This window comes from Aspergillus melleus, assembly GCF_016097325.1.
Source record: "Aspergillus melleus strain CBS 546.65 chromosome Unknown contig4, whole genome shotgun sequence".
Taxonomy (NCBI): domain Eukaryota; kingdom Fungi; phylum Ascomycota; class Eurotiomycetes; order Eurotiales; family Aspergillaceae; genus Aspergillus; species Aspergillus melleus.
The window spans coordinates 776,891-801,341 of NW_025763373.1; the positions used below are offsets into that span (position 1 = coordinate 776,891).

The 24,451-nt window shown below is 51.3% G+C and overlaps 7 protein-coding genes across 7 annotated transcripts; 2 read left to right on the forward strand and 5 right to left on the reverse strand.

Annotated features, from left to right (window-relative positions):
* Positions 1-9,292: 9,292 nt before the first annotated feature.
* Positions 9,293-11,948, forward strand: LDX57_007222 (C2H2-type zinc finger protein; the record flags this gene model as incomplete). The annotated part of the gene is made up of 3 exons (XM_046088942.1): positions 9,293-9,428; positions 9,606-11,739; positions 11,807-11,948. The coding sequence occupies 3 exons, from the start codon at positions 9,293-9,295 to the stop codon at positions 11,946-11,948; spliced, it is 2,412 nt and encodes an 803-aa protein (XP_045944912.1).
* A 1,129-nt stretch (positions 11,949-13,077) lies between these two features.
* On the reverse strand, positions 13,078-14,295 carry LDX57_007223 (FluC/FEX family fluoride channel; the record flags this gene model as incomplete). Its single annotated transcript, XM_046088943.1, has 1 exon — positions 13,078-14,295. The coding sequence occupies one exon, from the start codon at positions 14,293-14,295 to the stop codon at positions 13,078-13,080; it is 1,218 nt and encodes a 405-aa protein (XP_045944913.1).
* A 469-nt stretch (positions 14,296-14,764) lies between these two features.
* On the forward strand, positions 14,765-15,617 carry LDX57_007224 (uracil phosphoribosyltransferase; the record flags this gene model as incomplete). The annotated part of the gene is made up of 3 exons (XM_046088944.1): positions 14,765-14,941; positions 15,000-15,099; positions 15,211-15,617. 3 exons carry the CDS (start codon positions 14,765-14,767, stop codon positions 15,615-15,617), a joined length of 684 nt encoding a protein of 227 aa, XP_045944914.1.
* A 219-nt stretch (positions 15,618-15,836) lies between these two features.
* On the reverse strand, positions 15,837-16,465 carry LDX57_007225 (uncharacterized protein; the record flags this gene model as incomplete). Its single annotated transcript, XM_046088945.1, has 2 exons — positions 15,837-16,159; positions 16,309-16,465. 2 exons carry the CDS (start codon positions 16,463-16,465, stop codon positions 15,837-15,839), a joined length of 480 nt encoding a protein of 159 aa, XP_045944915.1.
* Positions 16,466-17,560: 1,095 nt separating this feature from the next.
* LDX57_007226 (uncharacterized protein) lies at positions 17,561-18,004 on the reverse strand (the record flags this gene model as incomplete). Its single annotated transcript, XM_046088946.1, has 1 exon — positions 17,561-18,004. One exon carries the CDS (start codon positions 18,002-18,004, stop codon positions 17,561-17,563), a length of 444 nt encoding a protein of 147 aa, XP_045944916.1.
* A 1,176-nt stretch (positions 18,005-19,180) lies between these two features.
* Positions 19,181-20,455, reverse strand: LDX57_007227 (putative DNA-directed RNA polymerase III RPC4; the record flags this gene model as incomplete). The annotated part of the gene is made up of 1 exon (XM_046088947.1): positions 19,181-20,455. One exon carries the CDS (start codon positions 20,453-20,455, stop codon positions 19,181-19,183), a length of 1,275 nt encoding a protein of 424 aa, XP_045944917.1.
* A 1,773-nt stretch (positions 20,456-22,228) lies between these two features.
* Positions 22,229-24,404, reverse strand: LDX57_007228 (putative C6 finger domain protein; the record flags this gene model as incomplete). The annotated part of the gene is made up of 2 exons (XM_046088948.1): positions 22,229-23,515; positions 23,613-24,404. 2 exons carry the CDS (start codon positions 24,402-24,404, stop codon positions 22,229-22,231), a joined length of 2,079 nt encoding a protein of 692 aa, XP_045944918.1.
* Positions 24,405-24,451: the final 47 nt, after the last annotated feature.

A 24,451-nucleotide genomic window follows, 5' to 3' on the forward strand; every position in this document is an offset into this window, starting at 1 on the left:
CTGAGATGAATTATTCAACTGTCATTGGCACGAGTAATGAAATAAACAGGTCATTGAGAGATTTGATAGTACTCAACCGATCACTTAGTTTTATCACAAGGCTATCTTGTCGAGTACATGGCCATCTCTTAAGCTGGGCAGACCAGTCCCGTCAGGAAATATCGCACAAATATGTCTCCCTATCTCTCTAGCAGGCTCTTAGAGTCCTCAACGTGGAGAGCTTGTCTAACAGTCGTGAGCAGGTCGGTTAAACGAAAGCTAGTAACATCTCTATCCCCGAGTCGGTTGATATTGGGGTACTTGAACCATACTCAGTGTAGCCATTCGCGAGGAACAAAGACCAAGCATATCCTGCCTGCAACTTTGCAACCAAACGAAAGTGGAAGAAACATAGCATCTTCCTATTAACTAGCATCTATTGCAGAAAGCAGAAACCACAAAAAAAAGACAAGGACATATACAAGATCCCATACCCTACCAAATATCTCAACTACGACAACATACAGAACAGCCATAGTCAATTCAACACCAACCAGTTACTCAAAGACAGGAATTGTACGTTCACCCCTCCAAACAGCAAATCGAAAGAACACGGTGAACAACCCCCCCCCCTCCCCCCCTCCAATGCGACCAGGAACAGGCAAGTGACCCCAGCTCCTTACATCGGGATTACCCAGCATGCGATAATCGATAATAATTGAATAGACCCGACACCCCTCCATCCACGAGAGGGGCAATCAGTAAGGAGAGATTATATAAGATAATGAACCAGCATAAGTTGACTAAAGTGATTTAAAATTAAACAAGTGCAAGAGAGAGGGGGAGCGGAGCCCCTCACAGATGCTGTCTACAATTGCATGCTTATCGCAATAACTCATACTGATAGTTCATCCCTCTGCAAGTACGGAGTAACTACTGTAAATCTGCAGTGTACACAGTAGTATGTCTGTCGCTGTCTCATTAAAGGGGGATATTTACAGTACGAGGTAGTCAGTTCAAGGGGAAACAGCCAATCCACTGCAGTCTGATTTCCAAGTCTGAGAGAGAACCATCAAACAAGGAAATCCAACCAGGACAAGGGCGGTGCCATGAGCGACTCTCAATGGACAATTCGCAGACATCTCCCAAGACGATAAATTAATAATAGGAATGACGACCGGCGAGGAAAACGATACCTCATCCCTCTCTCGGAAAGGAAGAAGAAAGAGAAACAAATCGGACCAGCCCCTCGGGTGGTCCCAAGGGACGATCCTCCCATCCCGTCTTTGTGGGTAGGACGAGACAGAAAGCGACGAGTCTCTTGGAAGGAAGAACTGAATATTTCTCTCTAGTCAACTTAACATCGTCTCTGTCTAACTATAGTAAAGTAAGAAATGGAAGTCTGGAACATACGAAAAAAAGACTGCAGCCTGCCCCTCCCCCTTTTTTATCTGGTTCGCTTTGGGCAACGCTGAAATCCTGAACGGACGGCTGAAGTCAGAAACGCTCATCTCCGGTTTTCACTTTCCAGCTGCCCCTTTTTGTTTCCCCCTTCTCTAAGATTTTAGGTTTTCTAGACCTTCTAGGCTCCGGTTTTTCGTGTGTTTCTTTTTTTTTTTTTTTCTAAATTCGATCCGTCTGCCGTGCCTTTTCTTTTTCTGATTTCTGATTTCTAAATTCCCTTCCGTGGCCCTCCGGCCTGGTAGAGAAAACAACGGTTGGTTCACAGCTTGGGACGGTTCACTTGCGCGGACGTCGCAGGTTCGGACTAGTTTTCTTTTCATCCTTCGAGAAGGTTTCTCGACCAGGACATAGGTACTCTGTCTATTCCCTAAGTACGGAGTCCATTGCAGAAGACAACGGAGGAACCATCTTGATTCGCGGTCCGATTCCTTAACCAACTGGTTGGGTATGCAGTGTCAGGGAAGTATCTGTCAGTATTCAATTCTACGGATACGGGATCCTCTGATCGGAACCCTCTGGATGGATAGATAGGTAGACTAGGGTAGGGTAGGGTATGTTGTGCTCTGTAGTCTGTACGCCCGAATTGATCGCTAGATTCCGGAATCTAGATGGGAATTGCAGTGCAACTGGGCCCGGCGTGTACTCCTCATGCATACTGTAGTACGGAGTATATATATCCATGGATGTGCTGTAGTAGAGTAGAGTCCTCTCGGGACGCTGTTTGCTTTGTCTTTATTCGCAATCGTCGTTGCTTTTTTTTTTCTTTTCTTGTCAGTCATACCTACGTATTCTTCTCAGGGTCCTACTCTGTAGTTACTTACGGTACTCCGTGTCTTCCGGTTGAGATTGTTTCTGGTCGATTGCGTTCCGGGATGGTTATGTATGTGGTTGTCATTTGGACTGGGTTATTAATAGATAGTGTCAGGGTTTAGTTATACCATAGTCTAGCTATTTGAACACTACAGTAGGTACGGAGTACAGTCCTATCTTTTATCTATATTCACGATCAGTTCTGATAAGTTGATAGCGGGGACAATGGAGAGATTGAGATTCAAGTCTATCAATAATAATATATTGCTATCGGTATACTCCACACAAAATGTATAGACACACCTCTATCCAGCGTAAAACATATAAACCTACAGTAAACACCTAGTAGTATACAGTGTAGAAACGAACCAAGAAACAAAACAAATCCAACACCTACGGTAACACAACACAACACCAAAAATAAACATCCAACAAACCACCTGCAGTACGGAGTAGCAAACAAACAAACATGAGTTCTGACTGACAGGCGGGACTGAACCATGGAACGAACGCATCCGGACTGGATGGAAGTGTATCAAGTTCACCGTTCATTGGGAGCCGGGACGGGTAGATTCCATGGTTCGTGCTGCTGCCAGTTTCAGTGTAAATAGTTATGTGATGCATTAACTATCGAGTCTGTTTCACACTCTCTATCTACAGTACAACTATAATGGAGGACTAACTACACCTAGGTACGCGAGATCAATACAGTACATACGAGACCAAGAAGACAAACAAATAAAACATCCACAAGCGCTTAGGTTTGAAATCGCTTTAGCGAAAGCCACGCACAAGCCTCGTCACGATTCAATATTGGACACGAAAGACCGAAATTTTGTCCCACAATGAAACAAATGAAAAGGAAAAAAAAAAAAAAAAAAAAAAAAAAAGAAAAAAAAGAAAGCGGGAAGGAAAAAATGATAAGAGAGAAAACCGACTAAAGACAGTATCCGCAATCGATCAATTGTGGATTCTTTCGTTCTATCCTGCTTCTTTGACGAGGTGGGAACCAAAACAAAAATGAAAAATTATCACAAAGAATCCTACGGTGTAAGATGATAACTCGTAATTCGGCTTCGGATTCGGATTCCATTATCCAGAATCCATAGCCCTAAATCAGTGGATACGGAAGCAGGGTGCCCAAAATTCCCAATCCTCAATGCCATGTGTTAAAATGGGCTCGAAAAATCGAAGCGGTCAAGGACTCAACATCACCGTCGGAGAGACCAGAACCTGGTCGACCCTTCACCGACTCGAAATTGTTGACCGTCTCGCGATCTCAGGATTGCACTACCTCTTCCTACGGATACCTAACCCGGAAGGCCAGAATGGAGTTTTCAAAGTTGTCGGGACGATGGGACGGCAGCCAAGGCGGGTTGCTTGCTGCCGAGGGTCACTAGCGTTGGCCCCGGGGCATCGGGGAAGAGGTTCCTGGAATCCTGCAACGGTACCTAGTGGGGAACTTTGGGATCACTGAATCGGGTCTCGGCTGGGATTCCACGATTCATTCTTTGCGTTTTTTGACTTTTGTTCTCTGGTCTGTTTTGGGTGGACATTCGAAGATCGACTTGCGTCGTTGGAAAGGGTAGCTGCAGGGAAATCCAAACTTTACCTGGAGGTTTTTCCTTCTGCTCCGGGGTGATGGACCTTACCCCTTTCTAGCATAGTCCAATCATGGCAATTTATCCAAGTCCATATTCTAGATTAAAGAAAATGGAATCGTAGGTTGAAAGAGAGACACGGTTCAAGGAGAAACCCACCGAATCACCGATAGAGAGGGCCAACACGCACGGAGAAAAGGAGCACTGGACGGGAAATGATCGATCATGAATAGTTGGATCGGTATGCACGGAGGATTTTGCACTATTCCCTCCCCTCTGGCCCCGTGCGCCGGAGACTGGAATGAAAAAAAAGAAATAGTCCTAAGACCGTCCGGATATCAGTGCTCACTTCGCTCCATTTTCGAGATCTTGAACCCGCCGGGACCGGTTTTCGACTATTATTGATTGTCTCTCGGAGCGGCCGCATTTATGATACATGGATGATTCGATAGAACGAGAATTCTCGTCGAATTCGTAGGCTTTCGTACATGTACAGTACCTTCCTTCAACGTTAACTGGGTCGGACCGCTGCATGGTCGGGATGTGGATCGAAGAATAAAATCCTCTGCTGTTAGGGCGAAATCTTAGTGGAAGGAAAAGTGAAGGAAGGACGGAAGGGAGGGAGGGAGGAGAGAATAATTCGAGAGGCTGGACGCGTGAGACCGAGAGCAAAGGGCCAGACAACGCGATGGACCCCGCCCCTTTCATTCTGGCCGAGGATTGGCATCCCTTCGCGTTCGGCTTAGATGAAGATGACCGAAAAGCGTAAGGGCGCCGACTCACCGCTCGCTCGCTTCTGGCAGTTTCCAAAGCGGTGAGGCCAAAGTACGTTAAGTGCAGGTTGACTGCTGGACTTAAAGCAGCAAAGTGGGACTGTGGGTGAGAAAACTGGATCATCATGCATCTCAAATTCTCACTTCCCAAGACCGGTGGAGGCTGACGTCTTAGGGCAAGAAGACCGATGGGGCAGGGTCAACCCCGGCAACTGAGAGCTGAGTGGGTTTGTGGAAATCGAAAAGTGGACGGGCGATTTGCAGCGTCAAGGTTGTTGAGATGTGGGATTCTATGCATCGATGAGATCATGATAACGATCTTCCTAGCGAGCTGTACGGTGTATCCATCCTCAGATGTGTACACGCCTACACGGTGTACTCCGTACTCAGTAACTCGGAGTAGTCAGCAGTTCAAGGTCATGTGCGCGTTCCCCGAGTAACTAACCGCGTCTGACTCTCTGACCTTGAACGGGTTTCTCGGGATCCATTCAATACGCCCCACTGAGATTGCCGGGATTTTACGGAGTCTTTCGTCCGTCTCTTTGAATGTCGGGAACTGGCAAGACCAGAGGAACCCCTGTGTTGATGTAGGACAAAGGGTTGACGCTGCAATCTCCCGGAAGACTTCACAGTAGTGTTTACAGGTTGTCTCGGTCTGGTTCCAAATCTCGTTCCGCAGAGGAGTCCAAAAACCTCGAAAAGAGGGCCGGTAACTTTATCCAACGAGAAGATCCAATTTCGTCATGGCCAACGCGGAGCACTCACTCATCTGACCGGAGGTTGTATTGTGTGCTCTGTAATCTTTCGAAATTCGAATTCAAGGTGGATCCTCCCTTGTGGACGCGGAACGAGGGCGCGTCTCCGAGTGAGGCTGGTTAGGCGCGATTACGATTGCTGGGCTGCAGCCAGCCACAGGCGATCTAACCCAAACCACGACTAGCCACGGAGGGGAAGGGAAAGTTGGGAATTGGGATAAGGAAGTTCCCACCCCCATGCCACTTATGCAGATGGGATCAGGTAGTTGATGCTAGGTTGACGCATCTTCGACTTGGATGCAGAAGTGCCAAAAACAGTAGGTATGTGTCCTCCGTAGTGTCGGCTGATGACGATGATGCAGTCTTACATGAAACCATCGATGCGACGGGTCTTGGTGAAGAAACGTCCCTTTCTGGAAGGTAGGACCCTGTCCATCGACGTTTGGTTTAAGCCGGGTTGTCCGTCAGGCCAGTTTTGTAGTGTAGAGTGTCGACGGAAAAGACACGGAGCACGACTGCAGAGGTTGCGAGAGGAGTTGTTCTCTGATGTCACCGACGGTCTGTTGGATGACTGTCCACTTTTAGAGGCAGCTGACCCGATGTCACGGAAGCCTAGACCAAGGATCCCACCTGGCCTTTATCCACTCATTAGATTAGAAAGAAAAATTACAAAATAAATAACACAGACAAAGGTGGCATCAATCAGATCTCAATTCTAATATCTATATAATATGTATCTCCCAGGTTTGACCAAGAAAAGGTGGTGATGATCTGTCAACCCCCGAGATATCACATCGTCCATAATAATCTCCTATTGCTGCGTGCTGACGGGTGGCGGTAGTGGCCAAGCATACCTAAGAAACTCCCACTTGGCAAGGGAGCAGAAGACCACCGCGCCCTTCCCTTGAGGGGTTCAGATTCCCTCTCGTTCTTACTGGCAAGTTGACAAAAAGTCTGGAACAACGGTCGAGCTTGATGGGATGATCCACCGACTTCGAAACTAGTGCCAGTAGTAGGCAATCATGTTCGTACAAAATATTATGATCGCATGAAAAGCGTCGCGATGATAGGCGATCGACTTGAGCGGGTTTCCCAAATAACTGGGGTTAATTACGTAGGAATACCGACGGACCTTGTTGACCAGGTCAAGTCAAGAAAGGAGGGGAAGGAGGGGACCGAGGGGTAAAGTTAGGAACTGCCCATGGTTACGGTGCTTGATAACAGAAAAAGTGGGTGGCGGGTAAGAGAGAGAGAGAGAGAGAAGAAGGAGGGGGAGAGACTGAGTGATGATTAAGCTCACCTGCTTTCTCCTCCCTTCCGAAATTAAAGGGAGATCAGCAAATATCATTATTATTTTCTGAATAATGAAAAGGGAAATGCCACCGACCAGGAACAGCATCAGCATCAGCAGGGGAAGAATGATCGATAAAAAGAATGATTGCATGGAATGAAAAATGTACGGAGGCTTCGGTGGAAATGAAAGGAGCCGGTTTCACGAATCATGTCGCCTACCTAGCTTTTCCGTGGCATTTGATGCTGCCGGATCCTTGTTGGAGGGGCAAGGGGGGGCTGACGAGGGGCGAGAAAAATTGAATAATAAAATGAAATTGCCAAAAAAAAAGGAAAAAAAAAAGAAAAAGAAAAAGTTCGGAGTTGTCTGGAGGGAGAGGGAGGGGCTAAAGTTCGAGTTGCGTGTGATTGAGTAGCCTATCCCTAACCTTCCTGTTACTCTCCGTCCTTCAGCGGAGCATGCTTCTGACTTCCATTGCCATCTCGAGTATGGGATCTTTGCGTGTCGTCCATTACTTTGTACCTGTAGCTGGCAGAGGAAGGACAGGAGCGAAGATGATCGGATCTTCCTCGAAGGGCCCCGCAGCCACCTGCGGCGTACCAAGATGATGGTTCTGCGCTGTCAGATAGGGATGGACCATAGGGATGTGTCGACTACGGTGTATGCCGCCCAAAGTACCTTCGATCGGTGGTGACCGTTTCTTTGTCCATGGATATTGGATGTCTGCTCCGGAGTATGTACGAGTAAGAAGTTAGAAGATTACTTCGAGTGGATACGTTGGATAATGAATTCATGCCTGGCCTTCGATCCATCGAACAGAGTTACATACCATACCGGAAGAAGTTGCTCTCATACCGAGTCCCCCACACTGGAATAACAGTAATCAACAGCATAAATCATGGGAATCGTAATCATAATCTATCTCTTCCGACTAAACCGTCGCTCCTGTAGAAACCGAGCGAGGGGGGGCCCGTCACTAAACAGGGATGGAGGAACTAGTATCTATAGAGTATAGGGAGAAATTGACGGGGTGGATTCGATTGCCCGTCGGAGTCGGACCCTAGCAGGAAACAGCCATGCTTCTCAGGAAGGGATTGTCACGCTTGGAACTTTCGGAGGCAGCAATAATATCAATTGGAAAGAAATCAGATAATTCCAGGTCCAGGACAGATGACGGTGCTGCCCAATGTCTATGCAAGTATGTATTATGTGCAGCCAGGGTTTTGAATTCATGGGTCGAAAGTGAGAGGCCAATTGGTTGGATATTTTTGTTTCTGTTCTTTGGGACTCGTCGACTCGATACTCGATGAGTCGACAGAGAAGCTGTGTGTGTTGTGGGTAAAGTGAATACCTAACCGGTGGATAAGATGGATGCTAGAATGTTAGAAACATGTGCTATAGAAAAGGAAGATAGAAAATATGGAAAAAAGCAAAAACCAAAAAAAGAAAAGAAAAATAAAAGAAAAGAAGAGAGAAAAAAGAAAGAGAGACCAGGCCTATCAGACTCGCTACTATCCCAAACCACCGATTTCTCCTCCATATTTTCTGAGCGAACGTCTTCTGTTCTGTGTAGATTCTCCTCGGTTGACCCGGGTTGACGGGTTTAGAAAAGGGAAATAAAATTGAAAAAATAAGTAAAATCAAAAAGCACCAAAAAAAAAAGAAATAAAAGGAAAAAAGAAAAACGAACTAAAGAAGCGACAAGTCCATGTGGGCTGGGCTGGGTTTGTTTATACATACAGGTACGGAGCCCGTATTAGTCGTATGGTGGACGTGGACTAACCAGAAGCCGTTTAGCGCCGGACGGGCGTTAGTCAGAATGGCGGAGACAGCGTATCATTGGCCGCGCGGGGGTCGCTGGAGACGCGGGAGTGGCATTAGAGGCTCCAGTGCGTGGGCCGTGGGCGACGCGGGTGCGCTGGTCAGGTCGTCTGGTTTCCCCTCCGCGAGTCCCGCCTCGACAGCCCCTCTTTCTTTCACCACAACTTCCCTGCTGCTGCGCTTCTCGCCGCCCAAATCGCCAACACCGACACTGGACACGACCGCCTCACTGTCGCGATCCAGCGATCGCCCGAATCTGCCATCGCCTTCTGCCCACGACCTGCCGCGTTTCCTCCCTCGCACTCGCCGCTCTTCCCCCCCCTCGCTCCCCTTCTCCCCCTTCGACCGCTTCCTCTTCTTTCGCGACTTTCTTTTTCTCCTCATCCATTCAACATCCCCCTCTTCTTTTCTTCTCTTTCTCCCCCCCCCCTCCTCCTCCCTCTCTCCCTCTCTTTCCTTATCATTCAACATCATAACCACCCGCTCCTGTCTTATTTCTTCTTGTTTGGGTGCTGTCTCTTAATTCTTTATTATTATCAGTGGTTTATCAGCCACTTCGCTTCTCGTTTTCTCCCCTCTTGGTCCGCCTGTGGCTGGATCACCCCTCCCTTGGAACCATCCTTTTCCACCAGTACTCCCCCGCGCAAGGAATGACCAGACATCAAACCGAATTTCTGTCGTCGACCCGTCTCCAGAACCGGTGTGAACTTACAAAAGGGACGATACCGCAATTTTCGCCGTTGTTTTGCTGAGAAGGAATCGGTCGTTTTGTGTTTTCGCTATCCCGTTCCCTAAGATATGGCTCCAAGTGCACCGAACACGGCCAGCAACTCGCCGGCAAAGAAGACATCAGTACCAGAGAAGAAGTACAAGTGCCAATTTTGCAACCGCGCCTTTAGCAGAAGTGAACATCGAAGCCGACATGAACGTTCGCGTAAGTGCCCGAATGTCCCCTCTTCTTCCCCTCGCCGCTATGTTATCTCCCCTCTTTTCATTCTGAACACATTTCCCTCGCGATTTATTTTATTTCTTTCTTCCACCATTTTCAGAATTCTTTCTGGGTTTCAGTATATTTGCGCAGAGGGCCTTGCTGACTCGAATTCCGTCACAGATACGAAGGAGAGACCATTCAAGTGCTTGAAATGCCGGAGTACCTTTGTTCGTCGAGATCTTCTTCTTCGCCATGACCGTACTGTTCATGCGAAAGATGGTGGGATACCGCTTGTTTCTGAAGGACGTCGACGTGGCGGTGGTGTTCAGAAGTCCTCCCCTGCACCTGCCCCGTCGAAACCCTCGGTCACAATCGATCCTGCCACGTTAGAGCAGATTGAAGCAAGCAGTGATGGTATGGTTGATCTTGAAACTGCAGCCATGTTGATGACAGATTTCCAACATAAGGCCGCAGCCGCTGCTACCGGTCAAACCAATGATCGAGCTGAATCCGATCGCTCGTTCTCTCCCGGACGCGGTTCCCTGCTAGAACCTTCCGTGTCGTACCTTTCAGGCAACGCAACTCTTCCCCAAATGCCGTGGGACACTTTGGTCTCCCCTGCTGACACGAAGCATTTCGCGTCCCAAGAAAATGGCCCAGACTCGCATCACGTCTCGTCGGTCATGGAACGACACGGCCCCGTGGGTGAAGCGCTTGCCCCTTCACTGAACTCTCTTGTCAACTCGCTGCCGGTGTCCGGAAACTCGACGCCGAATGCGCTGTCCCCGTACCCCTCTATGACTGGCCCCGTCAGCCCCGTGAACTACAGAAAGTCCCCCGGTCCTAGCCAGGCCCTCACTCTTCCCAAGTCTCCCCAGGTCGCAAACGAGGTTGAGCGCAATATGATCTTGGAACGGATCCGCAATGCGGATGCCCTCGGCTCGCTTCCCGATCACTTCCAACTTCCGTCGACGGCGGCCTTGAACAAGTACCTGTCGACGTACTTCAACCTTTACCACCATCACCTGCCCTTCCTGCACCAAGAGTCCTTCAAGCCCACCGCGACATCGCCCCCGCTGCTGCTCGCTGTTCTCTCTATCGGTGCCCTGTACACCTTTGAGCGACAGCACGCATTCATGCTTCACGTTGGATCGAAGGTTCTCGTCACTCAATTCCTCCAGCACAAGGACAACTTCGATTCGAGAAAATGCCCATTGTGGGCGATGCAGAGTTCGCTCCTGAACATGATTTTCGAAAGCTGGAGTGGTGATCCCAAGGGTCTTGAATGGACTTGCTCGATCAAGAGCTTGCTCGCCAACATGGTTGCTGGAAACCGCTATCAGCTGAAGCTCCGCACCGAAGCTCGCGAGGGAACCCAGCCTACCAGAGAAGAGTGGATTGAGGACGAGTCATGCCGCCGCACTTATTACGCCGTCTACATCTTCTTCGGCATGCTCACGCTGACCTTCAACCACACCCCCGCCATGAGCTTCGATGAATTTGACAACCTCGAACTTCCATCCTCTGAGTCGCTGTGGAATCTCGATGTCACCGATGACGAGGGCTGGCGCCGCAGCTTGGCTTCGTCCACCTCGTTGACTGTTCGTGAAGCCCACGATTGCCTCTTCCAAGGCGAGCAGACCCGCTACAGTGCCTTTGCGACCCGTGTCTTGATCAACGCCCTGTTCTTGCAGGTCTGGAACCACAAGAGAAGTTTTGAGGCCCTCCAGGATGTGGTTACCGAATATAAGCTTCGACTGGCGTTGGAGACGTGGGAAAGCTCGCTTGAGGTGTGCGAGCCCGAAACCATTGTTGTGCCCCTCAGCACTCCTCAGAACGGCCATCCCTTGATTTTCAACTCGATGGCTGTCTATCGCAACACCCGGGCTCGCTTGGAGGTTGATCTGAAGTCGATACAAGAGGCTCTGCGCTACCACTCGCCCTACGAGGTCGCGGCTGCCATGACTGTCGCTCGCGAAAAAGTCAAGCGGTCCCAAGAAATGAACAAGGTCATTCAATCCTGCTTTGAATGCATCGAAATTGCCGCTATTCAGGGAATCAACTGGGTTGCCAAGACATCCGCCACCAATTGGAGTGTTGAACATCCGCTCTGCGGCCTTGACCTGATGGTTATTCTCAGCCTCTGGCTCTATCGCCTGGAACATGACGAAGAGCCTGCGACTGAGGCGGAGGTGGCCATCTACAACAAGGTCCGGAATCTGTTTGATGACGACGCCGTTGATGCTTTTGGTAAACTCAGCTCCACCGTGGCCCGTGTATGGGGTAACATCCTAGACGGCGTGGTAGTATGGGGGTAAGTTTCTCTCTCTTCTCGTCCGACTTGAGACCAGCATGATCATATAACTAACTGGTGTTCACAGAATCACTAAGCTGATGGGCGAGTCGTTCAAACTCCACTCCCAAGCGCTTGTTGGCTACGAAGATTCTCTGCGCGTTGCCAAGGATCAACCTATCCACCCAATGCCAACCAAGACACTTGCCAGTGTAGGAACAGCTTACTAGGCTTTGTCAGCTGTTTCGAAACAATTACCGTTCGTTTGGTCTCTTTGAGCCACTTTTTTGATTCTCACTCTCGCTATCCGAGCTTATAGCTCGACTCCTGGGACATTCGTGATTTTTCGGGGTTGTGGTTGGGGGCAAAGGAGCGAGCATGGGCGGCAAAGTGTTTTTCTTTTTCCCACCCGGGAAAGCTTATGATCTGAACCGCTGCATAATGCCTCGTGCCGGTGTTGCCTGACTGCCTTTTTCAACTTTTTTTTGCGACGTTTCCTTTTTCGTTTTCATTGCGTTCTCTTGATTCTTCTCGTCTTTCATCTTGCAAGAGCTCACGGGAGTCCGGTGTGGTCACTTTTCTTGTTTTTATGGGTTGTTCCCCCTTCAAGGTAACATCTCGACACCCGGCTGGTCCTGTGTGTTCTTCACTTTAGCACTCGGTGGAGTTGTTGCTTTCTTTTTATATCCATTTCTACACTATTAATCCTTAGTGCTCCTACTTTTCTCTACGCATCCAGCGTGTTTGGTCAATTTGCCTGTCGATTTTGTCCCCGGACCATTTTGATACCTCGCCGTTTATATACTTATCTTTTTTCCCTTCTCCAAACTTCTTTTCAAGTCTCTCGTTTCTACTCCACTTTTTGATTATCATTTTTGAACTTCTGCTTTTAATGTATGTGATTTAGAACCGTTCTGAGTTTATGTGTTTATGCCGTCCCCGCTGTGTTTATCGTTTTTTATGTTTGCGATCGTTTTTGGTTTGTGTTGTTTTGACTCCTCTCCAATGTTTTCTGATCTTGGTTTTACTCTTGCCTGCATATTTCGATGTTTTTGCTTTGGTATCTTGTCCATCTTCTACCTTATTCTTGAAAATCTTCGCGTTGGTAATGTTTATCTGCTCTTCGTTTTTTTAACTTTTTTTCCTGATTGCACATGCTTTGCGTTGTAGTACCCTGTACTATAAGTAATTCTAGCACAAAATATAAGTTGGTTTGGCGGGGATAATACATGGTCTTCCAAGTACACCGTAGGTTTGTAGGCCCTGGTAAAGTCTAATCCAGCTAAATCGGTAGTTTACACATTATACATTATCTTGCTCTATATGGTGATTGGTTCCTATGAAAAAAGACCGACTTGCTCATGATGTACAAACAGGCTCTACGAAGCCTAGTGCCCATCTCAGAGACCCTACGATGATGACGAAGAATCCAAGCGCGACGCCAATGCTAAGGACGCCGTAGGTATAGGCGTGGCGACGACGGCCCAGTCCATTCAGTTCCGCGACCCAGGTACTGATTGTGGTGGCGGAGCCACAGAACCCGTCCATGACGCCCTCCAGCACCTGACAGCTCGTGAGGATGGACGAGGACGCTGCGCTGGAGGAGAGCGCAGTGCCTAGGCCGTCGACGCGCTGCAAGTCAAAGCACATGGCCAGGATGACGGTGCCGCCGATGTTGACGGCGAATGTACCGAGGGGAAAGGCGGGGATACGAGTGTTCAACATCAAGGAAACGTAATAGCGTACCAGACAGCCCAAGGGCGCAAAGACGACGGCGAAAATAGCCTGTCCGCGCCAGGTTTCTGGCGAGGCATCGTGGCGGTCGGGTGGCCAGATCGCCATGAAGACGGCGCCCAACCAACATCCCCAGCCGAGACAGACGAACAGGGGATCCAACAGTCGGCGGGTGAAGCGGAAGGGGAACGCAGGGACTAGGGGATCCAGGGCCAGGGCGAGATGCGCGCCGCATATGAGAGCGCCTAGACTGAGGGCGACGGTGACCAGGATGACGGCGACGAGGGCCATGAAGCTGTACCCGCCATTGCGCGAGGAGATGGTGGGCGCGGAAGGGTCGGCGAGGTCGTTGGAGAGCGCGAGGAAGATGTCGCGAATGAACGAGGAGAAGGAGGTGAAGCTCCCGCAGAATCCGGTGGTGAGGCCGATATACAGAGGGATAGTCTTTTTGACGGATTTGTGCCGTTTGGCCTGCTCGGTCGCGTCTCCAGGGTGGTTGGCGAAGGTGTCGTCGCTACCCCATTCTTCACGAAAGAGGTTCTTGTCTTCCAAAAAGAAGCCCATCAGTAAGGATCCACCCACATTGGCCCAGAGAACACCGGTTACGACGGGGGCGCCAGGATAGACGGTGAGGGCCTGCAGGCCAAGACGTGCCAAGGTGCCGAAGATAGCGAAGAAAACGAGGTAGGAGAGGGTGTAGAGTTGCGTGGCATGTTTGACGAGGGGCTGGGCGATGGAAGGCTTATCGTTGGTGGGAGGAAGAGAGTCGACGTGACGCTGCGTCGCATCTTGGGTAGTTGGAGGTGGTGCGCCAGTGTCAAGGATGGCGTTGGCATTGGACATGGCGGGTCAACATTTCTGGGAGCAAACGGAAGGCAAGGAAAGGCAAAAAAGAAAAAGAAAAAGAGGGTGTAATGACGGTGGTTTTGCACTTAGCAATTTCCAAGCACTTTAGCAGTCGGTGTTAGTGGGTAGCAAGTGGGTCGGGGTCGGGATTGGTGGAGATCGATCCATGGAGATTGGAGTGGGCTGAGACCCGGCGATGTATAGGCAGTAGTTGAATGTTGGATGGACGTGTTGACATGCAAACCAATTGACGGTGCAGAGACAAAAGAAAGGAAGAGAGAAAGACAAAAACGACAAGAATGTGAGCAGTCATCGGGAAGGAGGACTAAGCAGGCAGGTGACCTCCCCTCTTTCCCACTTTCTTTTCCCCTCATCTTCCTCTCTTCTTCCCCTCCTTCTTGTTCATTCCTCCTGTCTCTCTGCCACTTCAAATTAATCAATCCATCTCCAATCCATCCACCGAACAATGCCGCTGCCTCCCAACGTCCACGTCTCCTCTCACCCCTGTCTCCAGGCCAAGCTCTCGCAGTTGCGCTCCAAATTCACCTCCACCCGCGAGACCCGCGATCTCGTCAATGAGATTGCTACTATCTTAGGCGTCGAGGCCTTTGCAGCTGGTCTGAAAGCCACCCGTCGTGGAACGGTACCAAACCCCTCGGTTTGTCTCGGTCTAGCTTTAGCCAACTGATCCGTGTCTCTAGGATCAAACCCCGTTAGGCCTCGAATATGAAACCCAAGATATCGACCCCACCAACGTGGCACTGGTGCCCATTCTCCGGTCAGGTTTGGGCATGATCGAGGGTGTGTTTGTCTTTGCCTTTGTCTTTAATCAATCCTGCAGCTTCATTTTCTCATTCAATCATATCAACCCTGACTGACCGCTTCTCCGCTCCCCTCTTTCCCCCACATTAGCGATCAACAATCTCCTCCCTTCCCCTGTTCCAATTTATCATCTGGGTCTCTTCCGAGAAAGTTTCTCCCTGCAGCCCGTCGAGTACTACAACAACTTGCCCTTCCACCGTCAGACGTCAGACACCAACACGGCCGCCGCCGAGATCGCCGTGCTTCTGGACCCGGTCATCGCTACTGGAGCCACCGCTGAAGCGGCCATTCATCTTCTGCGCGAATGGGGCGTTAAGAAGGTGGTGATGTTGGGCGTTCTGGGCTCGGAACCTGGCGTGAATCGTGCCGTCCAGGCCTGGCCGGAAGGCGTGGAATTGTGGGTGGGCGCCGTGGACAAGCAGTGCAATGAGCGCGGCATGATCGTGCCTGGATTGGGAGATATCGGGGACCGACTATTTGTTGCGATGGGCAAATGAAGCGAATGAAATGCATGCAGAACACATATAGATGATTTATACCCGATAACTATAGGTATAGGTGTAGGTATAGAAATAACGATATCAGAAACGTTCATGCAGTCATTTCGCATTCATTCACATAGCAGATGTATGCTGCTCATAATCATAATCATATCATCAATGACTAAACTTCCAAATTCCATAAAGTAAACCAAACCTGAAAACCAAATACCAAACTCATCTCGACGCCATCCTCAAAATTTCCATCTCCATCTCCCTCTCCGACCTCCGCCCCAACTGACTCCCGCTCATACTACCATGAACCCGACTACTACTCCCTGCTACTGCTCCACTAGAACTACCAGCACGACCACCAAGAACCACCCCTGGCGCAGTGGCAATCCCACCAAAATAACCCGGTAACTCGGCCCTCTCGAACGGCGCGATACGGTCCCGATCCATCATCTTCTCGTGCACGCCGCCTCGGCCGTGATGGATCCCTTTGGCGGTTAGTTCCTCCCGGCGGACTTTTTCAAGGTGTTCTTCGCGGCGTTCGATTACTATTTGCATTGCGTTAGATGTAATGTTAGCATTTGTCTCTTGTGAAAATGAATTAAACCGATTCACGGCATGAAACAAACCGATTGATATCCATAGTCCATGGGGAGAGAGAGGCAGAGAGAAGAAGGATAAAAAGATGTAAACATACCCCTCCAAACAACAATATAAACAGCCATAACGACAAAGCAAGCGACCAGGAACCCGAACAGAATCCCCAGTTCATGTCCCAGAGAGGACATGGGGGTATAAGGAGGGATGTTGTCGGGGAGGTTGGTGGATGCGATGATTTCACGTTTGGACTTCATTTCCCCCCACTTTGAACTATTGCTGCCGACTCTTTTTGGTTCTGGGCTAAGGGGTTGTTTTGAACTTCTTCGGTGGCTTTGGTTGAGGGAGAGTGGCTGACAGGCTGGTCTTGAGTATCGGCGAGTATCGCTTGAGTGCTCGGAGGTTGTGGTGGTTGGTTCGGAGGCGAATGTTGATATTGAAAGGGGATGGATATCTACCTATTGGGCAAAGAGGTAGATTGGTAGGTGGGAAGGGAGAAGACGGCGCCTCGATGCGACGGGAGTGCGGTGGGATGAAAGAACAAGTAAAGGTAAAGAGAGGGGCAGATAAAGATGGAAGGCGACGAAGATAAAGAAAAGTCCCGGACCAAGAAGAGGCTGAACTCGTATTTCTTCAAATCCGGGGAATTTCCTGCAGACTAAGCCGCAAATGGAGCCGTCGGGGCACAAAGAACAGCCTCTGCACACGGTGATTGGCGGTACGTGTGAAGTAGTCGAAAGGTCAAAGAAGTCAGGAAGAAAGAATTCAGATCATCATGCATAAATCTCAGTATCTAGACAGTAGATACAGTAGTCAAGACAGTAGTCACAGTAATAGTAACAGTATAGAAATCCAAACCAGAGCTCGTGTTCTGGTAAGACAAAGAAAAGAAACAAATAAAGAGGTATCATGTACACGTACACCAAACGTCACCAACCCTGTCTATACATCAGTCGGGTTGGGTATGAGAACCAGGATGTGCCGATGCTCAAGAAGAAAGGAAAAGGTGAAAAGGGGGAAGAAGAAAAAGTGTATCAGAAGCAGAGAACGCCTGAGCATCCTCCAGATGACAGGGCCTCCGATCAAATGCTCGCAATGGATGCAAAATACGCTCGTAGCAGAGACCTAACAACCGAAAGTTTCGATGGCCAGGTCCGTCATGAAAGTGAAGAAAGGATGAAAGGTGAAAACTCCGAATGCAAATTCCACGTCAAACGAAATGGGCCAAACCGCAATATATAGACGTATGCGACGTGTGCAATGAGAAGTGTCTCGAACCGCGGACACCATGCTCGAATGTAATGCGAATGAAGAACGGTTCCAACGAGGTCAATCGTCCTCGCCGGTCGTGATCACCCCAGCATCACGGCAGCAAGTGCCGTGCAGGTCAACCCGATAGCCATTCCAATCCACGGCGTCTGACCTAGGGTTCCTTCACTCCGCGCCCGCAGCGACTTCGTCACGCCCGGCGATGCGACCAATGCTCTGAGCCCGATATTCCCCCGCGCAGGCTCCGGCCATTGATCGGGAACTGTCGTCGGGAGAGGGTCCTCTGCGGCAACGGTAACCGTCACGTCGGCGGGCTCGACCGCGGCGGGATGTAGCTGACGAGCTTCGAAGGGGATCGCGACTCCATGTTCTCGAGGCGAGGCGATTTGAACTTCTGGCAACGGGGCGGGCGGAGTGGTGTTTGGCACCGAGGGGCTCGGAGCGACGGCGGGAGATATTTGATTGTCGGCCTCGACGGCGAGGCCCAGCGTCGGGACGAGCGATAATAGTAGAAGCGAGGCTTTCATGTCGTTATGGAGTCGAATGAGAAACAAGTGGGAAGAGGGGGAAGACGGTCGCAGCGAATAGCTCCACCAACCACTTTCAGCGGAGAGATTCGTTTGGGGGCGACGGAGCGATCACCGGCGACTATCTATCTGATCGAGCTTGATTCAGAGACACGAGATCGCGAGTCGGGGGGGGAGAGATGTGGCCGTATTTCCACCGAAGGTATTTCCAAGTTCCAACCAAACGAGGGACTGTAAGGAAGTCGTGATCGAATTGCAATTGCAGTGGGGAAGAGGAGGGAGAAGAGAAGAGAGGAGAGACGAAAGAAGAGAGGAAATAAAGATAGAAAAAAGATAACGACAATAATATTCTATTAGGACAAGGCGACAGACACGAGGAAACAAAAAGGAAATGGAAGGGAAAAGGGAAAAATAAAAAAACAAGAAACGAAGCAAAAGGGAGGGAAAAAACGGCCAGACGCTGACAGGCCCCCGTTGGCCCTGGAATTGAAATTAGTGGAATTTTAATTGCGGTTAGTGTTTGGGACGGCCCACTGTGGGTCTGGGATAAGCGATATAATTGGTTTAATATCAGCCGTGTCAGCTTGGGCTGACACTAGCGCGAGACGATCCGTGTCTCGTGCCACCAGCAGAAGCTTGTCAGGGATTCAGGGCCAATCCCAGGCGGTGGAGCAGGGGTCCCCCCTGGAACAATCGGCCTGGGGGGTTTCCTAATCGAGGGCTTGGCTGGGACGAGAGCGGCCAGTCAGAGAAGGGAAGTGCATCCACGCGAGGGCCAGTCTTTAACCATTTTCCGGTTTGATTGCGCCGATGACGGAATCGCGAGGTGTGCCGCGACACTAAACTGCGCAGGTGTGATGGACAGCGTCATCTCTGTCCTCAGTGTACACTTGGTGTACTCTTCGCTGTGTACACAAGTAACTACTGAGTAGTGGAAGATTCTCTTATCTTGCAGGCTGGAACTCGGACAACGCCCGCATGGGTCCTTTCTCCGACGCAGGCAGCCTTATGATGTACTCGCAAGCCACGCTAATTATAGGAATCGTCTCGTCGAATGATCGAAGTCGATGCGATGCAGATCATCCCACATCCCAGCCTGTCATTATTCTCGCTACTTGATGCAGTACGGTGTAAGTATCGCCTCTATCTGTATTCTGTTGGTCGCACTTGTATCATTCACAACATCTTCGACCAGTCTGGCGTCACCGTGAACTTGCCGCTGAGTTGCCCCATCGCCCACACTCGCTTGTCGTCCTCGGCGTCAACCTCCTCGGCATTCGGCGGTGTGGATACGATCAGAGCCTCCTGCAGGAAGTCCACCGCCGTCGCGCGATCCAGTTCGAAGCTGATCCCTCCCCAATTCATCGAAACCCGTCCGGAGGCATGCACATTCAACTTCCCCACACGTCCCGCCGGCAGCTGCCAGTCCGTCGCCGTGACGACCTTGGAGGGCTCTCTCGCCGTCGTCTCGTCCGCTCCGTCTAGCACTTCCACTCCGTCTTCGTGCTTGACGGTCGGTTCTTGAAATCGAACCCCGCCGTTCGTAGTCGTACCGTCGTTGTCGGCCTGCTGGGCGTTATCTGCGCTGCCCTCGGCGTTTTCATCACTCTCGCTGGGGACAACTAGATTGGGGGTCATGGGTGGAAACTGCATCAGGAAGAGTTGGCCCGCCAGCTTGCCCTGGTCCGACTCATCTTCTTTGTCTTCGGCGTCCTTCTCCTTATCGTCAGCCGCGGTGTCGGATTCTCCTTCCGCCGGCTTCTCGGACTGTTCCGTGTCTGGTTCTTTCTCCCTCGCGGGTTCCTTTTCTTCTTTCTCCTCTCGCGACAGGAGATCCTTCATCATATCGAGATCGTGCGCGTGGCGATCGAACTCCTCGATATCCTCTTTGGTGCGTAGTAAACTCTTGGGATCCTTAGGTGGAGGCGTCTCGACGGCAGTGGAGGTTTCTCGGGAGCCTAGATTCCGGCGCACCTTCACCTTCTGTACCGGTAGCAGCCCGTCGTCCGTAATGATAGTATCGTCGTGCGCGGCAACATCTTCCATGGCTTGGTCATCATCCGTAGGCTCCTGTTTCACACGAGGCTCACCCTCTTTCGATTCTTGCGTAGTTTCCTGGTCATCATCTTGCACGAACAGAGCATCGTCCTGGGTGGCCTGCGCTTGCGCCTGCTGCCGCAGCTCGGCCGATTTGCTCGAGCTGGATTCCATATTCACGCTGACCACTCGCTCCTCGTGCTCGTGTCTTTCCACTCGAATAGGCCGCAAGCCCTTCTCGCCCCCATGCCGGTCGGCGTTCTTCACGGCCATTTTGCCCTTCTTCTTATCCTCCGTCTGCGCGGGCTCGTCCTCGTCGCTCTCCAAATTGATCTGATCGATACTAACCCTCACTTCATTGTCACTTTCATCCGACGACACGTCCCGAGAGGCGTGACCACTGCCCAGATCCATGACGGACCGACTCCGCCGCGACATCGACGAATGCCTCGAGTCCTGATTTCCGAACCGTCCAAACCCACCGCGTCCTCTGCGCGCACCGCCCATCCCCGTTCCCGACCCCAGCGGTCCGGCCGAGCCCATTGCGCCGCCTCGACCGCGTCCGGCTCCTCCACGACCTCGCGATCCGTCTTGAGCGCGACCGCGCTGAATCGCCGCCGCCTCGGCCAACCGCTCGCGATGTCTCTCCGCCTCCAGCTTCTCGATCGCCTCTCGCTCCTCCTTACTCCGTCGGCCCACCGCCCGCGGCTTATACTTTAGCGTCGGCTTCGCGGGCTCCCCGTCCGGACCGGCAGGCGGTTTCGCAGCGGGTGCAATGCTGCCCGAGGGGGTACGTTTCTTCAGCGTTTGCAGCCGTTGCACGGGGGCTCGCGCGGCGCCTGGAGTCGCGCTCGATCGCGTCCCCGTCTCGCCGGCCGATCCCGGCGCAGGACTAGCGGATGCGCCTTCGGTGCCTTCATTTCGTCGACTAGCGGCGGTGGCCGTTGCGGCAGCGCCTCGACCTCGGCGGGCTGCGGCCTTGGGGGGCATGTTGTGTGGTGTCGAAGTTTGTTTGATTGGATTTCGTTCGCTCGAAGAGCAAGCGGGCACAGATTCGATTTCGTTGATCTAGGCGTGTACGTGTGGAATTGATCGAGTCGGATAAGAAGAGGAGTTGATGGGGATTCCGTAGATAGATAACTCGTATATGACTCTGACGTTTGTATCGTTTAGCAGATCGTCATTACCAGATGAATAATTCTGACTCCGACGCACACACAGTCTCCCTGTCTTTCTCTTTCAAGAGAACGAGATAAGATAAACTAGGATATCAAAGAGAGGTAGATCTTTGACAGGAACAATATAGCGATATCAGACGTAGAAATACAATGGTAGAGAGGGAGGGGGAGTTGAAGGGGGGAAAATGTGAGTATAGAGGGGAATAAATTGGCAGAACGGAACAAAAAATGGGCGTGGAATTTGGCGGGAAAAAAAGAAGCGCGCGCTTATTCGCTGCGGGGCACGTCGAACATAATATTGACGCTAGTCTGTTTACAGATAGATGGTATAAGGCTGAAATAAGGCATCAGTTACTGCACCTCTCCTCTTTCTGGTTTCTCTTTCTTTGTGTCCCTCTATAGAATTTGAGATGCAAAACTATTAGAGCAAAACGATAAATTCACACTCTTCAAACATAGGCTAATAAATGAATGTATGTGACACTGGAGCAGTGATCCGTTAAGTATCAGCAGGAACGCCCCCCAAAAAAGGATTAAAAAAGACTCGACAAAGATGTCAACCCGCTCAGTTCAATCGCTAGACTATCCATGATAAACAAGGTAGGGTGCAGAGTGTAGCATGACGAACACTGCGATCGCAAGGAAGGAATGTGAGGAGCATCAGGAGGGAAGAGATCAGCTTGGGATCAACCCCAAACACTGTATGTAAGGAGAGAAACAAGGTGAAATATGGACGGTAGATAGACAACGATAGGATAAAACCAAGTTCACGCGATAAGAAGTTGTACGAAAACGGGAGAAGAGGATGAAACGCATGTGAATATGGGTGCTTGAAGCAGAGTTTTTGGACGATCAAAGGGTGGGTTTGTGTAACCTGGTGAGAAATGACCTCGGGGTGGAAACAAGACGAATGCAGGCGCAGAAGGATGGTCAGTGTGGAAGCACGAGGAGTCAATCACGGGCAGCCAGCAAGTCCCAACGAGCGAGGCGATTTGTAGGATCGCGAGCCCTAACGCTTGCGCTTCTTGTTTTTATCTGCGTTCGCGGAGAAGAGCGGACCTGTGGCTACCATCGGCAGGGACTCGGTGTTTTCTGTGGGAGAATCAAGGGTTTTCTTGACTGGAACTCCCATGTGGCGACCGTAGCGGCCTTTGCGACCATTCCCTTCGTCTTCGCTGATGCAACCCTCCAGTCCAATACCAGCATCCTTGCATCGTCCGCAAGGGCGCTGTCGATCGCAACCCTTCTTGCTCTTTCGACACCGCTGGCAACGCGGCTTCGTCGAGAGGTCTTCCTCGTCGGCTGCCAGCGGAGGCTGGAAGTTCACGGAAGAGGTCGAAGCCTTCCGAGTGGGAGCCGGGCTCACCATCTGCGGTGACATGGCAACTTTCGGCTGACCGGTAGCGTTGGAGGTCGACTTGACCTTTCGAGGCACGCCCACGGAGGACGTCTTGCTGCTTTTGTTGTGGCGCACCGGGGCCGATTTGGATGAGCGAGACTTATTCGAAGAGATGCCGTTCGGGCGTGTCTTGAGCTTCTTCGGCTTGGGTGCCGATTCTTTGTATAAGGTATCATCATCCGCTTCGTGTTTCACCAGGCCATCGTCAGGATCCTCCTGTCTGTAGTCGTCGTCCATGCCATCGTAGCTCCCATCAGAGCTGTCGAAGCTGGGTAGAATATCGTCCAGACGCTTGTGGGTGCGCTTGGTCGCACCAGGTGGGAGCATCGGGCTGGATTCCAGTCTCTGCCGGCTGCGCGCAGGAAGATCATCATCTTCCTCGCTGAAATCGTCTCCATCACTCGTCGCGCCCGTAGAGGAAGCTGCATCCGCCGCCCCGCTGAAAGCATCATCCAGAGTGGAGGCGGAGGTGCGACCATGCGAGAAGTTGGACGCATCCCCGAGACGGATCAGCTGCATGGCAACATCCTCGTCGGAGATGCAGCTGGCAATGGTCGGGTCGGGGGTCGGCAGGACGCCCGACCCGTTGCTTCGACCCGCCGGATTGCTCAGCTGGCCCGACGACTGGGTCGCGGTCCGGTCACGCAGGCGATGCCCATGGTCAGGAACGGCGGGCGTGGCATATACAGAATTGCGCGGGGCGCTATACGCATATACTTGTTCGCTGTGGCCGTAGCTCTGCGGCGAAGGCAGCGGTTGCTGGTAATTGTATGGTCGCTGGGCGGGGCGAGCGAACGGAGAGACAACTCCTTCTTGTCCGACAGATCGACGCTGGGGAGAGATCGAGGAGGTAGAGGTAGTAAGGGGAACCTGAGGAGGAACAAACAACGGTAATTCCTAGAATCAGAGAAAAAGGGGAAGCATCCCAGCGTTAGCACGTCTTTCCTATCCAGCGCATGAGACCGCCCCACGCGAGACAAGTAGTCAGACGAACCGAGCTCTCGAACTTGGGCCGTTTACGACGGCCATCTTGGAGTATATTCTCCATGCTGATATCCGAGCTCCCTAGCTGCTCACTTCGAGACTTCTTCCCCGAGACCGAGCCGTAGCCACCCTCGCTATCGCTGTAGCCGGAAGCTCCATCATCATGGAGGCTTCCATGGGTGCTCGAGCCCCGGCTCTTGTTGCCAGGTTTTGATGGCTGCTTGTGCTGGTGCTGGTGCTGGGAAGCGCTCCGACGGCTTCTTGCGGATGGCGACATACTGCGCTTCCGAGCAACACGAGAACCAGGACGAGAGGGTGGTTGGCTCGGGTCCAGCACCGATGCCGCTTGCATGAGCGGCATCTGGAAGGGCTCGCCAAGGCTGGGGCGTTTCCGAGCCTCCAGATGCCCGTAGAAGCGCTCGGCATAGTCATCCGAGTAGGCCTGAACCGGGATCACCCGAACGTACACGGTCATGTTATTCCTCAGATTTTCATACCTAGCGATGAGCGTGGTCCCATGTTCATCTTCGAAGCTGACACCGCTGGCAGCGCCATCGTAGATGCCATAGAAGTTCTTGACCGTCGTAACGATCGAGTCCGTGGTATCGTGAGGATAGATCTGCACTCGCATGGGAATGCGAGCCCGCACCTTCGAGTTCTCATCGAGGAGTAACTCGAAGGCCACGTTCTTTGGGACAGGGGTTCTATGGCTATGGGGGGATTCGTGGGGCGAATGGTGATTCGGGTAGGCGGGTGGCTGTCCCGGGACGGCGTGTCCTTCAAACTGCATAGCCTGCATCATGGAGGAGACCAGGGCAGACCGACTGCCACGCTGCTGCTGGATTGACG